The 16,176-nt window shown below is 41.6% G+C and overlaps 1 protein-coding gene across 1 annotated transcript in view; it reads left to right on the top strand.

Moving 5' to 3' along the window:
- LOC124470092 (cadherin-12-like) overlaps positions 1-16,176 on the top strand; it is a 61,819-nt gene that overhangs the window by 29,843 nt on the left and 15,800 nt on the right. The window contains exons 3-6 of the mRNA XM_047023817.1: positions 3,433-3,727; positions 5,649-5,768; positions 7,311-7,478; positions 8,537-8,724. Coding sequence (XP_046879773.1) covers positions 3,433-3,727; positions 5,649-5,768; positions 7,311-7,478; positions 8,537-8,724 — 771 coding nt within the window. The remainder of the gene's footprint in view (positions 1-3,432; positions 3,728-5,648; positions 5,769-7,310; positions 7,479-8,536; positions 8,725-16,176) is intronic.

The raw sequence follows: 16,176 nt of genomic DNA, 5'->3' as shown, positions 1-16,176 counted from the left end.
ATAATAGTATATTCATATAACAGTCATCAAAAAAAGTATTTCATATCATTCCAGTTATTGGCAAAAAAACCCCATGCCAAAGTAAGTCATGGTTGCAGATGTGAAATAATTTAAATGGATTACTGTACCTAAAATTATGCATCGGTTTGCCAGTAATTCCTTCGCTCATTAGTACGTTTTAAGGAGCTGGAGGGATTTACAATTGTAATGTATGTTGATGATGAATATGGCACAATGCTGTGAAAATGGGAGATGAAATGAAAGATAATGATGTCATTTATCTGCCCTGCCATTGTAATACTTGTTCATATGTAGATATATTTTTTGTCTACCTTGATAATGGACTTTTCACTTGAGTTGGCCCCCGAAACATATTTCCACATTGTTAATGTCCACATCAGTATCACTTACTGAGTGACTCAACATTTTAGACTTTGTCCCCCTATGATGGACATTGTAACTTGGATCCAGGGCAGATAATTACATGCTGTAAAAACTGTGTAGTTTTAACCATACTGTTTAATCAACTGTGATATGAGAAAAGTGGATCTTGTTATTGCATCAGCATCTGAGATCAATAGCCCTTATTCAAGGTAGGAAACCACAACTGAGTGAACTACCAATAACACCTAAAACTTGATAATAGGCAGATTACACAGAATTACCTTAAAACCTACTGCAAATGACAATCTGTTGATAATGGAATGCAATTAAATACAAAACATACTACTTACTTAAACTGCAGTAACCATTCCCAAAATAAGACCTACATGAACATTTGTTTTGCACTTCTCTATGAGGATAGGAGGCGTCATTGTGTGGTCTGCAAGTTAATGAATGGGTAGCATACAATACTTGTCAGAATACAATACAATGTCCAATTTGATGTCATAAAACCTATCATGATGCATTCACTCCCACTATATAAATATCTCTCATTTTCTCAAGCACACACTTTCTACCAGAAACCCTTTTTCTCATGCACAGCTGCACGCAGACACATCTTTTGACTCCCTCGCAAAACACAAACCATCACCACCCGAAACATGCACGCACTCACATAATGGACATGGGGCACATCCTGTCATTCACACACAGTTGCATATATTTGTTTAGCTATTGTTCAGTGTATAACTCTTTAGCTGTGCTCCCATTCCTCCACCAACATCTGTCACATGACATTCTGTCCCAAATGCAATATCCACATGAAACCCCCTTTAATCCAAGTTTCAGGATTCCAATTATAGCGTTTTCTACAGAGGTTGGTTACATTTACCTCTTTAATCACTCAAATTAATCAATGGACGGGTCTACTGCATGACCAATGAGAGATCAGCCCCTGGAAATCCTATTGGCTTTTAGTCCCCCTGTGAACAGCTCCACACAGGAGAAGAGACTCGTATTCCTTTGATGTGGCCACACAGAGTGTTAGCACAGAGGGGTAAAATTCTATGTTGGCTAACACAAAAGTAAAATAGTATTGATGGAGAAATGCTTGTCTTTTATAATGCACTTTGTCTTTTAGTTGTCTATTTTTTAAAGATGTTTTGCTTTATACATCATCACAATCAATCTGTGGTCAAGCTGTAGTTCAGGGTTTGAGATCATGTTTATAACAAAATATCAGTTCACAGTGCTCATCCATCCCAACAGTAATTGAACAGGTGTGTTGGACCTTGTTCATGCATCAGAGATGTTAGGATTGTGTTGGTCTATGTACTTTCCTTTGTTTAGGCTTTTCAGAAACCTGAACTCTGAAACCTGAACCTGAGTATTTTAAATTTAGCCCATGAGCATATGCAATTTGTGACATCTGTCTCTCTCCGGTCTCGCAACTCTTTGTGTCTTTCATTCTGCAAACCACATTTCTGTTTGCTATTTTATATTTACATAATGATAACGCTAATGCCGTCATTTGGATGCAGCATGCACAGTCTTAGTTTGGTTGATTAATGTTTAAACCTAGTAACAAATGGTTGGAGGCAAGCCTCTGGTAGCTTTGTTCTGAATGAGTCTTCCCCAAAAAGAAAATTGTATTATTTTCATCTAAAACACTGTACCAGAAACAGACTTGGAATACATGTACATGAAGTAATTTTGCCTCTAGTCTACAGGGCCCAGCGGGTTATGTGGCACAGTTTAAGAAAAGGTATTCGTCTGCCCTTCCCATTAATGAATCTCTTTGTATAATTGATTACCATTGTTAACCTAATGGAATTTTTAATTAGTATCACAGAACTTTTCACTTCTAATTAATGAGGTAATGTGCCTATTCTTTCTTGGTTTGTTTTTCTTTTTCATCTTTAATTGTGCAGTAATGTTGTGAATTGATTTCTGGCAGATAAGGAGCCCAGTGTATCTGGAATTGCATAAAATAGTCTCCAACTGTATTTTCTCATTCCATTTCCCTCCTCTACTTTTCATTCAGTGATAAACTGTGTCATAACAACTTTATAGTGTTTTGTTGAAAAGGACATATTGAACTGCGGCGGCCATGCTTCACTCAATGAAACACTGATCAATGGTGTACAGTGGATGAATCAATGTGTCTTTCTGGGTTTGAGTGAACTCCACACAGTTGACAAGGGTTTCATGTAGCAAGCCTTTTACATTCCTTTGTAATACATACATGGATATTATGGATGTTTTACACCATGACATGTCCTTGAAGTATCTTTAATTATAAAGAGACACTGCGTAAGAACACATTCAATTTGAAAACCGCAGCTATCTTTATTTTTTACTTAAGGGGCACTTTAACTATATATCCATTGACAGCTTGAATGTGTACACCTCTTGGTTGGTCTGTCTGTCAGACCAAAAGCTCTTGAGACAGCATAAGACATCTCATCCCTGAGCACTATCAAGTTTCATTAACTCTGTTGCAAATTTGAACCTGAACAGTGACATTTGGGCGGTCTCTGAGAACGTTGCTTCCATGTCAACAGGTGTTTTGCCTGATGACGAGGAAGTGTTCCTCTAGAAACTGTTTCTTAAAGGCGAGGGTTGATAGAGATTGAACAAGATCAAGGAAGCGTTTTCTCTGGCTAAGGAAGGTGTTAAAAAGTGTGGCTTAGAAAATAGACACTGTAGCACTGAAGTGTCTTTGGGGGTGTGGGGCTTTTGAAGACAGTATAGTACAATGTGTGATGAATATGGTTGGTCTTTTGTCAGTAGAGTATATATGATTAAAACAAGGTCTGTTAAATGACAAACTGATTGTTCTGACCAATATGTAGCATGATTAATACATAGAAGAGATTTTTTCCTTGACACTAGCTATTTTGGTTTTCTGTGTAGGTGCTTATCATTCAGTACCATCTGCTTTCCTGATGAAGTGCTGTTGGAGAGATCTTTACTGGTGTGCTCATTGAATCATTAGATGTGTCATTGTTTAGACTGAGCCTGTCTCTTCTCTTTCCTGTCTCATAGCTACACACTGACATGGATAAGGGTGAAAGCGTGGTGAAGTACACTCTCTCGGGAGATGGGGCTGGCTCAATTTTCTCCATTGACCAAACAACTGGGGACATCCATGCCTTAAGGAGTCTTGACAGGGAGGAGAAGCCTTACTACACCCTCCGCGCCCAAGCTGTCGATATCGACACAAACAGGCCCCTGGAGCCTGAGTCGGAGTTCGTAATCAAGGTCCAAGACATCAACGACAATGAGCCAAAGTTCCTGGAGGGTCCATACACGGCAAGCGTCCCGGAGATGTCACCAGTTGGTGAGGAAGATATTGTACAGTCCAAGGCTTTGTTTGCATGTGCGCGCTTGAGGAAATCAATGTGCGTCTCCCGTAGTTCTGTAGGCGCGTGTGTGTGTGTATGTGTGTGTGTGTGTGGGGGGGGGGCTACTTGTTAAGGTAGAATAAAACAAGACGGTAGAAAAATGCAGTCCCAGCTACCCTTGGTAAAACAAGGAGATTTTGACATTGGAGCTAGCCGATGTACCTTGTGTGCCAGAATGCATTGCAGCAGCTTGTCTTTATGCGAACTCCCCCAGGGATAATAGATCAAGGTAATTCAGTGGGAGATTGGCTCCCCTTGATCTCAATGGCAGAGAAACCCCTGCATAGTGGAGAGCAAATCAGAGCTCCTCAGTGAGCTGGTACAAAAGAATGCTAAAAAAAACATGAACAAAACCTGGTAAGCTGCATGGGCACTGCAGTCCATGACTCTGGGTTTTAACAATCTGCACGGTCCCTTTATGTCGGAATTTAAACATGACAGTCTATAGTCTGAATTGGGTTCCTGAACTGACAAAGGAACTGTGTCTCCATCTTTATGTTTCAAATAGAGATTGATGGGTGTACAGCTACAGCGTAATTTGAAATAGAAAAACTGACTCCTGCAAAAGAGAGATTGAGATTTTGTGCCTTATGATTCAAACCTCAATAGAGGAGTGTTTTGTGTTGATAAATGGTTCAGTGGTGCTCTGATAGAAGATGTGATTAAAAATAAAGAATCTCAGCAAGTTACAGTTATAAAATGAATACAAGTTAAACACTTCCTTCCCAGAAATATGCACAAAACTTGACCAGACACTCAGATTAATTCAATAGTCTACCGGACTGTTCATTCATCTATTTCCATTATATATATATATATATTCAAGAGAAGGCAGACATCTCTAAAACTGATCTCCAAAACTTGGCAACTCACGCCAAAGCAATTAGGGATGAGCTGTCCCTTTAACATAAAACAAATTCATACAATTTGAAATATGGTTCAGAACTCTATACCTAGGAACTTTGATTAATCATTTTGAATTATTTTGTTACAGAATCAAAATCACCCAAATACAATCTTTACAAATATTTAACCAGCCATCTTTGTTCAAATAAGATTGATTTAATGAAACCACAGTGATAACCAAAAGACCAGGTTGGTCAAATGAGCTTGATTATACCCAACTGGGGTTTGTGCTTTGTTAAACAGGATTAACACTGTAATCTCTCTCACCTACCGTTTTAATACAATTGTTACCATCTGCCCACATTGTTAGAGTCAACAAGGGGATTATCATGATTCTACAATGGCAATTAGTTTGTACTGTACAGTAGGTTTTCCTTGTCCTACTGTATTCATAATGCCAGCGCATACACAGTGTAACGAATGGGTTAACCTTTTGTAATCTGGCTCAAATGGCTTTTACTTAACTAAAGCACAAGAAGTTTGCTTGCTAAATTGGACTACACCATAGACGTTTCATGGGGGGTGGATTAAGACAAAGGTCTTCTTGGATTCAAGCTACTTTAAGGAGGATGAGCCTTTCTTCCAACAAGCCCAATAATTACGAAGTTCCTGTTGTAAAATTTCTGGAAGTGTGCCATCTTGTTTCCATTCCTACTGTGGGTTTTTATTTGTCTAATGGTAGCAGAATTCTCTGAATTACTACCCAAGGAGGCGTTTCACCTTTGATTTATGTTTCCCCTAAACATCCACTTAGTAAAACTACCAATGCGTACTTCACATTTTGTAGCAGCTCAATATCATTCCAAACACTTCCCTGGTCCAAACACATCCCTCTCTCTCTCTCCCTCGCTCTCTCACTCCTCCCATCCTCTCATGCACAGACCACCAAATCAAGCTGACTGATGTTAGGAATCCTAAATTCAAGTCATGAGCCCTGTTTCTGTTCTACAGGGTCCTATGTGACACAAGTGACAGCCACGGATGCAGATGACCCCACCTATGGGAACAGCGCAAGAGTTGTTTATAGCATCCTCCATGGCCAGCCATACTTCTCTGTAGACCCCAAGTCAGGTAACAGAGATACCTCCGTGTCTACACATTGTTTTATTGTCGTGATGATTGAAGTTTTCATTTGAATAAACATTCACAACAGTGTTTTTAGACCTTTGGATGAGTATCAAATGTGCTGTAGAGAATCCCATTAGATATATTTTTTACTGTATGTGTTGCATCCCAATGTATTAACATGGCAAACCTCAATTGTTTAATACTGTCAATCCTGCAACGATGAAGAGATATCTTGATGTGATCACAGGCTACCTAGGGCAATGGATTCAAAACAGGTACATTTTTGTGAAAACAAAACACATCATAGACTGGCCCAAAATAAACGAGTGAATGCAACAGATAACGGAAGGCTCCATTTTCCAAAGACTGGGATAAGGAATATCAAATTGCTGCATGTAATTGGGCCAAGGTCGGTTTCTGCACAGCAGCGCGTAATGATATTGCTTATGTAGTAGTCTAATCAAATCCAATATGGGTGCAGTAGTACACATTGCTTTGTCAACTGTGAAAATGTAAATTGTAAATCATAAGCCGTTTATGCTGACTTTGTGCAGTCCTGGTATCTGGCTGCTGCATAATGGGAGGACAGAATCACTACTGTGGTTCAAATCCAGTAGATATGTTTCTTAAGCTGATAAAAACTCTGAAGGTCCTCTTAGATGGTCAAAAAGAGCGGACCACAGACAAGTTAGATGCACTCACGCTGGGGGGCTCAATGCCTACGATGAAAACACAGTTCAAAGTGTGTAAAAATAGGTTCATCTCTATCACATGGAGACAAACAGTAGAATCCATCACAGATTATGCTCCACCACCCAGAGATTCACCAAACACACACTGAGACTGTATTTCAGACTGATGAGAGGAAAAATCAAACTGTTAAAACAAATGTTTGCCCTGCTGGTGCCTGGCACTCCTGCGTAACAGACACACATCATCGAGGCAAACAAACACTTTGGGGAGATAAGAAGGGGACGAATGAGATGGGGGAATGCAAGTCTTAACCAACCTGCTCTTCACAGCATTGTATCCGTTAGGAACGCATCATAAGGCAAGATGAGACACAGCAAAATAACATGTTTGATTGCATACTCCCAGATGTGAGCATTTTGGGTGGCAGGGATCAAATATGACATTCTTTACAAATAATAGTGTACAAGCGAGGAGTGAATGTACTGAAACTCTGGGCCCTTTTTATAAAATCGCCAAGCTCCTCGTTGACCCTACTATTACTCCCCTCTATCTTGACTCGGATCTCAAGGTCTCAGATCCTCAGGTGAATCATTACACAGCCTGCACTAAAGTTAGGTATTGAATGTCAAGTGTTTCCAGTTTGTGAAATGACCCCTATTTCAGACTTGGCTTGAGTTCCATTAATGTGCGTCTTAGAGCAGGGTCTTTCTAAGTGGGCTTCTAACAGGCAGGTAATCTGTACATTTGAACTCCCTAGCAGGAAGTGGCGAATCGACCAGGACATTAACGCTCACCTTTTACCTGGTCTATTATCTTGTTCTCCCATACCTGGTTGAACTGGGCCACCTATAGGAGTAATAAGGACAGCCTTGCCCAACATGGACCGAGAGGTGAAGGAGCAGTACCAGGTTCTCATTCAAGCCAAGGACATGGGGGGGCAACTGGGGGGTCTGGCTGGGACCGCCACCATCAACATCACCCTCAGCGACGTCAACGACAACCCACCACGGTTTTCCAAAAGTAAGACCTCATTGCATTGTTTTTTATGTTTATACTCCTCGCCAACAGACCATGATTGTGTGCAGGGAAGATGTTGAGAGATTATTGCTTTCGATTGCACCGCATGGTACCCTTGTGAAATAAATGAGTGCATTGTGCAATCTTATGTTAGCAAACAACCGTTACACAATTAGAGGAGGGCAGGATGGATTCATCATGGCCAGAATATAATTGGCTCTGATTACTTGCATTATCCATTGTTATTTGCACAGACCTGTTTATGTGAATGATAGTTATTTGCTTCAAGTAAACAAACAAATGTAAACAAGCCATTCCAAACTGTGGGAGGTCAATTGTGTAATGCTCTGGCCCTATTGAAATGGATACAATGATGTAGCTGGCTTTTCTGGTTTGGTAGTGGGGGCTGACCCAACAGAAGTAGTATGTGCAGTACAGTCTATTATTTATTTGTTAATGCCAGAGAAGAAAGTGAGTAGTATTGTATTGATTCATGGAAATCCCCTGTGTCAGCATTATTAGACCTCAAGATGTTATTTCACTACTGCAAATATCTTTATCAATATGTTAGGACATTCTTTGAGAATGAGAGACATTTCCACAGTGACATGACATTCAAGAGGGAAAATATATTCAAGTTATTCAACAGCAGTGGCAAAAGCAATAGTTCTAGATCATTGCTCGTTCTCTTATAAGCTATTGGGATGCCATTGAGGGATCCCTGCTTAGAATGTAAATACAGGCAGTCAAGCAGCGAGAAATGATATTTCCATAATGCTGTCACAGCACAGGGGTCTAGGCCAAGGATGGTGTCTTCTCCCTGTCGCTTCAAATGTCCGCCCTCTACCATTCAGGTTCCCTACACTCTTTGCAACTCTCCCTCAGCTCTCTTTCTATCACTCCCACGCACATACACATTCTCCCCTTTCCCTTTGTGTGTTCAAACTAATGAACAGTTCCGTGATTAATGTACAGTATTCTGTGATACCAAACATACAATGCCCCCTAGAAAAAGTTGATATACTTTGACGATGAACTAAGTGTGTGTGGTTTTGTGCCAGGTTTCTATCACCTAAAAGTTCCAGAGTCGTCATCGATCAGCTCGACAGTCGGAAGAATAAAAGCTCATGACTTGGACATCGGCAAGAATGCAGAAGTGGAGTACAACATCGTACCTGGCGACGGTGGAGCCATGTTTGACATCACCACTAATGAACACAACCAGGAAGGGATCATAATTCTCAAGAAGGTAGGATCTCCTAAGTAATTAATCCTAGCTCTGAGTGGTGCACTAGGGGTCGTTATCAGTGCAGTGTCTAGATAGGTGAATTAGCAACAGCAAAAAGATTAGAGGTCATTTTGCGTTGGTGGAATATTCATCATGTTGTTTGACACCTGAAATGTGTAAAGGGAACAAATGTCTTCGAATACAAGGAAATGTGGGTGATTGTAACTGTGAGTGAGTTTAGAGGGACAGTGGGTGACTGACATGCCTCCAGGATGCAGACAGGGGTGTACAGCAACCGGTTTTAGACAGTAATTGGACAGAACAGCATATTCATGACTTCAATGCCAGATTCAGCCGAAATCGCTAGCTTTCCCAGTTTTAGCTTCTGCAATGTGTGCTCCATGATCCAGCAGTCCTGCTCAGAGATTATTATTTATATCGTCTAATATTAGTTTTCAGCATGGATGTGATCCATTATGGAGTGAAGTGCTGTATAAGAACTTTCCTAAGTGCCTTGGCTACACACTGTACTGAATACTCTCACCAAGCCTGAGGTTTCATTTAAAAGGCCATATGGTCACTTAGCAAAATGGATAAATATGCCCAGGGCTTGTTTGACCTGTCAGAGTAGTCCTACTGGTACATGGTCACAACATATGCTTCCCTTCATCCTCTGAGCAGATCCATTTAATCTCTCTCCCACTATTAGCAGATATTTGAAGGAAGCATCCTAAAATGCTGCAATGATGTGTCATGTGTTGGTATTTCATATTAGGACTTGATTGCAGTTCATGACTTTAGCTTTTTAACATTTTATGTCTTGTCAGTACTTAACTTTTTACTGTAAACTCAGCAGAACTCAAACACCCATCTACTCACCCCATGGCCCAACTACTGTAATATGTAGACTCATGGAATCATAACCATTCATTCCCTGACACACTGTACTGTTGTGTTCTGAGTATTTCTGAATGCTATATTGGCGCTATGAAGTATGACAGTAAGAATAAAATGTTACAGCAAAGTTTGCATAATCTAACAGCATCAACATCTGGTATTTTCTTCAAAATTTGAAAGAGCAAAAGATAAATGTCAAAGCAATAGATATGCCTGTTACTGCACACAGATGAGGTTTCTATTGGGTTAGATGGATTGTGTAATCCCCCATGGAAGAATGGCTTACCAACCTTGATTAAAAAGAGATCTATGACACATGGATGAGTAAAAACGAGTGGAATTAGCCCAGTCCTATCTCATACCTTTGTGTCTGTGTCTCCTTGGTGTGCCACCCGACTAGTTTCCAAGAACTAAACTGCTATTGATGCTGAAATTCTTCCTGAAGATTTGGAGAGCGATGAGCATTTGACGATCTCAAGTGGTGCAATGTACCAGCTTCATTTGAAAAAAAAAAATGTTTTCATGTAAAAATGCACTTTAGTGGCACAGCTTTCTATTTGAAAAGTTGTTGGTGTCTTTTGAATTCGTTCCAGTTACATGAAAAATACCTATTATTGGATCAAATTCAAAGGCAAAGTTGAATTTGGGATATGGGTTCGTTTTTCTTGTGCTCCCTATGTCTCTCAAGTCTGGTTTGATGGCAATGACTGAATACAGCACTAGGGGAAATGGAATCTCTTGTCTGGTTGTCTGCTTTATCAAATTGTGTCTCTCTAACTGGTACATTTTTAGCACATGCCCCAGCTGTAGAATAATACAAAGGTATGTGCTCCTTTGATCTCCAAATACGCTGCAGAGTAAATGTTTGATTTTGTGTCTTCAGTGTACGTGTATGTGCTTTCCATGTGTGTGTGTGTGTGTGTGTGTGTGTGTGTGTGTGTGTGTGTGTGTGTGTGTGTGCGCGCACTTGTGTGTATATGTGCCTTCAGACAGTGTGTGTGTGTGTGTGTGTGTGCATGAGTTTGCACACAGGCACTGATGATGACAGTAGCATTGCCATAGATCATTCTCAACACTGACCTTCTTATTGTAAATAATGGGATTAGAAAAACGTGACAGGGACAGATTATCATGTAAATGAGGACATTTATTTGTTTATCGTAAATACTCTAGATGGATGGCCCAGGAAGCCTGTCCCCTCCATTGTTTTACCTCAGCGTTTGATCCACCGCCACAGAAACAATGAACCATTGTGATGTATCGCCTCACTGGGAGGCTGTACAGCACAAAGCCACAGTGAAGGGGACACATTGTTGTAAGGAACCACTCCAGCTGAGTCCCCTACCCCCTCCCCAAACACACACACACAGTGTAATTTGCTAAACAACATGTTCTTCGACCCATGTCTGAGGGGCAACAAGAGAGGGAAAGAGGGAAAGATAAAAAAAGAGAGCCAACTTTTGGGGGGAAAGGGAGAGAGAGTGAGAGTGTGAAGGAAACAAGGTGGAGGAGGGTGGAGATGGTCTTTATGGAGTTCCTGACCACTCAAGGCAAGTCCTGCCCACGGCATGTCTCACCAGAGAGCTCTGTGTAAATGGACCTAGTGTTTCCGTTTCTCTCTTCTCCTCTCCCTCGCCTTCTGACCACACTGAACTGCAATAGGGACCAGTCCACTGGGTTGGCAGTACCTCCCCTGAGAGAGATTGAGAGATGGGCTTTAACCACCATGCCAAGTTTGGCAGACCCAAAACCAGGGACTCAGCAAGGTTTGGTATATGATAAGAGGATCAGCCTTGGTAATGGGTTCAGGGGATGAACGTCTGTTCCCTGGTCTGCCGATACAAGAGTAGAAGAGGGTGGTGGGGGGGATTCCACTCTGTAAAATACAAGATTATGAGAGACAATAGACAAATCCACCGCAGGAATCCCAGTGAGGGATACACGTACATACACAAAGCCTTGTGTGCATACAGTACACAAAACCTAAGAAAGGATGCACAAACACACACACACACACACACACAAGAATACCAAAGACAAAATGAGCGACAGGAGTGGGGGAAAAAAAAAGCTGCATAAATGACATATCCTGGGGTAGTGCTAGTAAGAGGCTTGTTGTCAGATTTAATTTGTTTATGTGTATTTGTCTGCTTGCGTTTCCATCCATCTTTCTTTGAGCATAGACGAGTTGGCTGGGCCACGGATATACATAATTGAAATGCGCTGAGCCAAAAGAAACAGCATTGTTTAACGGCAACATGTGTGGCATAAGCCTCGTTGGCTTGAATCCAGAACATCTATTTAAACACAGGAGTCTGATGTCTGTTCTCTATAAACCCTGTATATCCTAATCCAACCACAAAGAAGGCACTAGTGTCAGTTTCAGTAGTCATGATTCAATGTGTAGCTCTCCCAACATTCCTGTTAGGGTAACATTAAGGATTTGATAAGCTAAAGCGCTTGGTACTAGGTGTGGTCAGCATCTAAGGAGTACACTTTTGCGCAATTGCATTTTCTACAACTCTGCCCCAATTTGAACTTTTCAAAGTCATACCACTGACAATGTCCTGCCAGTAGTCTTTTTCATCAACTGCACCATCAATTAAGCTTTTAATTATTTTTTGCCAAAGCCAGACACTGTCAGCATTTTAATTCTACTATCAGAAATGTCATTAGGACGCTGTTTGAACACTAAATCATTTGAGAAACTCCAAACCATTAAAGCCTATTGGTCTAGATGAGTTACTACTACGCTCTAAAAAGGTAATGGACAAATGACGCCATAGCTGAGCAAATTGCTCTACATCTTCAATGAGATGAGGGCTAGTAAGGGAGTTCGCTCTCATTAAAACCAAAGAAGGGCAAGTTCAAATATTGGAGGACACAGTGCCCCCCATAGGGCACTTCAGAACTTATGTCGTGTTTTATCTAGGAACTGGCAGAAAGTGTCTGGCAAATAAATCACACAAGGTTGCAGTCACATGAAAGTACTCAAGGAATGAAGAGTTAAACTTCAAACAACATGTCCACCATTGTTTATAATCACCTGGGATGGTTACGGTAATAGATCATGCTGTAAACTAATATTGACAGAGGCTTGACAAAATCACTAGGGGTGCAGTGTAAAAAGACTTGTGTGACCTTGTTTACTTGTGATACTGTACAGCATCATATTTCTCAATGTTTTAAGACAGGTGGGGGGGAGTGTGGTTTTGAACCAGCAAAAACAAGAGTTGACATTAGTTATTTTAGGCTATTGTGTGGAAGCTGCCCACAGAGGGAGGGAGGAGTAGGTGGAGGCAGCGATGCAGCTGAACAGCAGGAGATGCAGTATAGGGGACCCAACATTGACAAATAACACCTCCACCTAGATCTAAAAGTGGGTGGGTGAGGCAGAGAGAGAGAAGAACAGAGAGAGAGCCAGGGGCAGGGGACTTGTTATGGGTCAAGCTTGTGTCTGTGTGCATGTCCACAGAGAGAGAAAACAGAGAAAACTGCAGAGAAAACGCTAGAAAGAAAGAGAGAGAGAGACAGAGTAATGCTAACTGAGAGTGAGTAAGAGAAAAAAGGGTGAGGCGATGAGAGACACTCTCGGTGGCCCGGGGCTGTGTGGGTGTAATAGATTAGACCAGTGTCTGGGGGCCTATCTCCTGGCTAACCCCCAGCCTATTAGAGTGGCAGGTCCAGTCTCTCACCCTCACTCCCCTCCATCGCAGTGTGGACAGGAGCACCGGCGGGTTCCCCTCAGACGCCACATCATTGCCACAGGCTCGAGGGGTGGAAGAAGGGGGGATAGAGCTGCAAGGACAAGGACCAATGTGACTGATGGAAACACAATAAACCGAGCCTCCCCTCTCCACAGAGGCCGCTGAATTCAATGGGACATCTAATGGGCCTCCCAGAAACCCCGGCAGGCCCTCATGATATGCTCTTTCTGCTCCGTGTGCTCAATAGACTGGGAAGATTTACATTTACATTTGGTTTATTTCATTTAGCAGATGCTTAAATCCGAAAGCAACGTGCAAAATGCTGCACATAGGAAGTACATTAGAATCAAGGATTAGAAGTGCATAGGTCTACAGCGTTTTAATGGTCAGAGGCAAGGAACAGTTTGTATTCACTTGCCACATTGCAATGTAGCTGCATCTCAGTTACTAGGCGCGGTGGACAAAAGCAATAAACCAAGACAATGATTACTGAAACATTGTCGAGCTATTTTGTCAGTCAAGTATGGCTGGCACATGGAAGCTGCTCTCTTAGAACCGAGACAAAGCAAGCCAAAACCACTAAGTCCACAGCAACACATTAGGGATCTTTGTTGGCGGAGTCAGGAATTCTCAGTTTCACATTTCTATCATTACGTATTCTCCATTGTTGTTTCTTTTTCCTGTTCTTCAGCCTTGCATGGCCGTAAACATGCTGAATTAAAAATGTGTCACTGCTGTGTTGTGTTTACTGCCCAGATTTTATTTGCCTGCCAGGGAGGAGAAGTTAAATGGGAGGAGAAGTGAAAGATTAATGACTGACATTGTACATACATAATACCAAATAGGATTTCCAGGACTCGGGAGTGTATTAAAGATTTTACAGGATTGTTCCATTTCCAACCAGCCTTTCATCTTTAGCTCGTGATCTTCAGGTAAATACACCTATGTTTTAAGCTAACAAGTGAATTATGGTGCTAATGATTAGTTGTAGCACTAGGATTACTGAGGTACTGTGGCATTCAAAGGAAGAGACCAATCTTCACCACAAGGTGTTAGTGCTCGACCGTCCCCCTTGTTAAAGAGAGAGGGCGTGGGGTGCTGCAGACAGGAAGGGAAGTCTGTGGTATTAAACGGCACACAAACAAATGAAGAACCTATTAAAAATGTATCATTCGTCTTCCGTTTCCAAAATAAAGCACAGGAGAGTTACAGAGGGGAGGGAAAAAAACATTCCAAACGCGCAAAGGGAGGTAGATCTGAGGGATAGGGCAACAACAGCCTCAAATCAAAGCCAGGAAACTCAGATAAAACGAATTGCTTTTGACATTCTCAAATAAACCTTATGTTCTGGTTTGAATGGCCTACAAGAACTGTGTTTTCCTTAATGTTGTGTTAACACACATTAAACAAAGGGTAAAAACACATTTCAAAGCCCATTAAACCGAGTACCTCCACTGTACCCGTGAGATTATGCCACTGATTAATCTCTAGAATAAAAAAAATAAAAATTCCCAAGGATCATCACGCCCTCAATTCAAAAACCTTGGTTTCTCCATTCAGTAGCACCACCAGTGCAACGAAGGTGCACATTTACATATCAAAGGGCACGGCATCGCGTCTAGAATTTCAAGCATATTCTGTTGTGATGTTGAAGAGCACCAGCACTGACATGAGAGGAAGTCTGTCTGTCCCCCTTTTACTAATGTCGCTCTGCTGAGCTCATTCTCTTCCTCCGGGTGTCCTTTACAGTGGTGAAATGTACAAAGCACGTCCAAAGGGGTGAACTGGGCCATATTTACCCATAAGACTTTGGTCCAAGCGTAAAGTAGGGCATGTATTAGAGAAGGTGGATACGTTCTGACAGGCACCAGTGATTGGGCCATCCTTTCTTTCCTGCATGAGAATCCCTCATGGCCCCTCGATCTTATTTGATTCTTTCCAACTCAAGGGTTGACACATTAGCAGTGCTTCTTATTAACTCAGACTTTCTCTCATTACCCCTCTTCACCCCATTTTGTTCCTGTTCCCCAGCTTTTCCTTTTTTTTCACAGGCAGAAGCCATTAAGGAAAGATACAGTACCAGCCAATACTGGGTCCATCATGGAAGTCAGACACATTAAAAGGCCAACAGAGCTCTTGACATTTTTTCGCACCTAACCTAGATAACCCATGTTAATATATCGGATTCCATCTTGACATTTAATCATGGTGGATGTCTCTTTGTTGTGACGACGCTGTTAAAATGACCTCTTCCACCTCCATCCCTCAGTGTCCTGCTTCTGAGGCTACGATGGTGGGTGTTTGGATGACATCATCTCCTCTGCAGACAGGGGTGTTACTAGATGCTTCTTCACTTCCAGGAACCCGTAAGATGGTGTTTACAAGCAAAAGCTCCTGACCTTGAAAAATGCTGAGGATGAGACTTGATGAAAGTGTCCCTTGGCTGAGTAACAATATTCACAGAAGGCACACTAAAAGCAGTAGAGAATATTTCAGTTGGACAGAATTAGTCAAACTACAATTCAATAACTCTAGTTCTAGGCGAGTCAGTAATTCTGCCTCTAATAATTTTGAAAATCGGTGTTTTCCGGGTTTTGTTTGACACATTTTGTTACCCATGTGTATCCCTGCCAATGCAGTGGCGTAGTTTCCCTACCTGTCTTCATCTTTAGGAAGCTACTTTTGTGAGGATTAGACAGAGTTATGGCAGAGAATGTTTGGGTCTACATCCTGGTTGCGGTATGTGGGTCTTTGTGTGTGTGTGTGCCTGTGTGCCTGTGTGTGTGTAGTTGGAGTGTCGTGTCATATCTCCCCAGGTCTCCAGTGAGAGTGTGTCTAATGAGGCATCATGTATACCTCCTGCTACCCC

This window comes from Hypomesus transpacificus, chromosome 8, assembly GCF_021917145.1.
Source record: "Hypomesus transpacificus isolate Combined female chromosome 8, fHypTra1, whole genome shotgun sequence".
In the NCBI taxonomy this organism is placed as follows: domain Eukaryota; kingdom Metazoa; phylum Chordata; class Actinopteri; order Osmeriformes; family Osmeridae; genus Hypomesus; species Hypomesus transpacificus.
The sequence above is the reverse complement of the archived record's forward strand: the minus strand, read 5'-3'. Positions and strand labels throughout refer to the sequence as shown.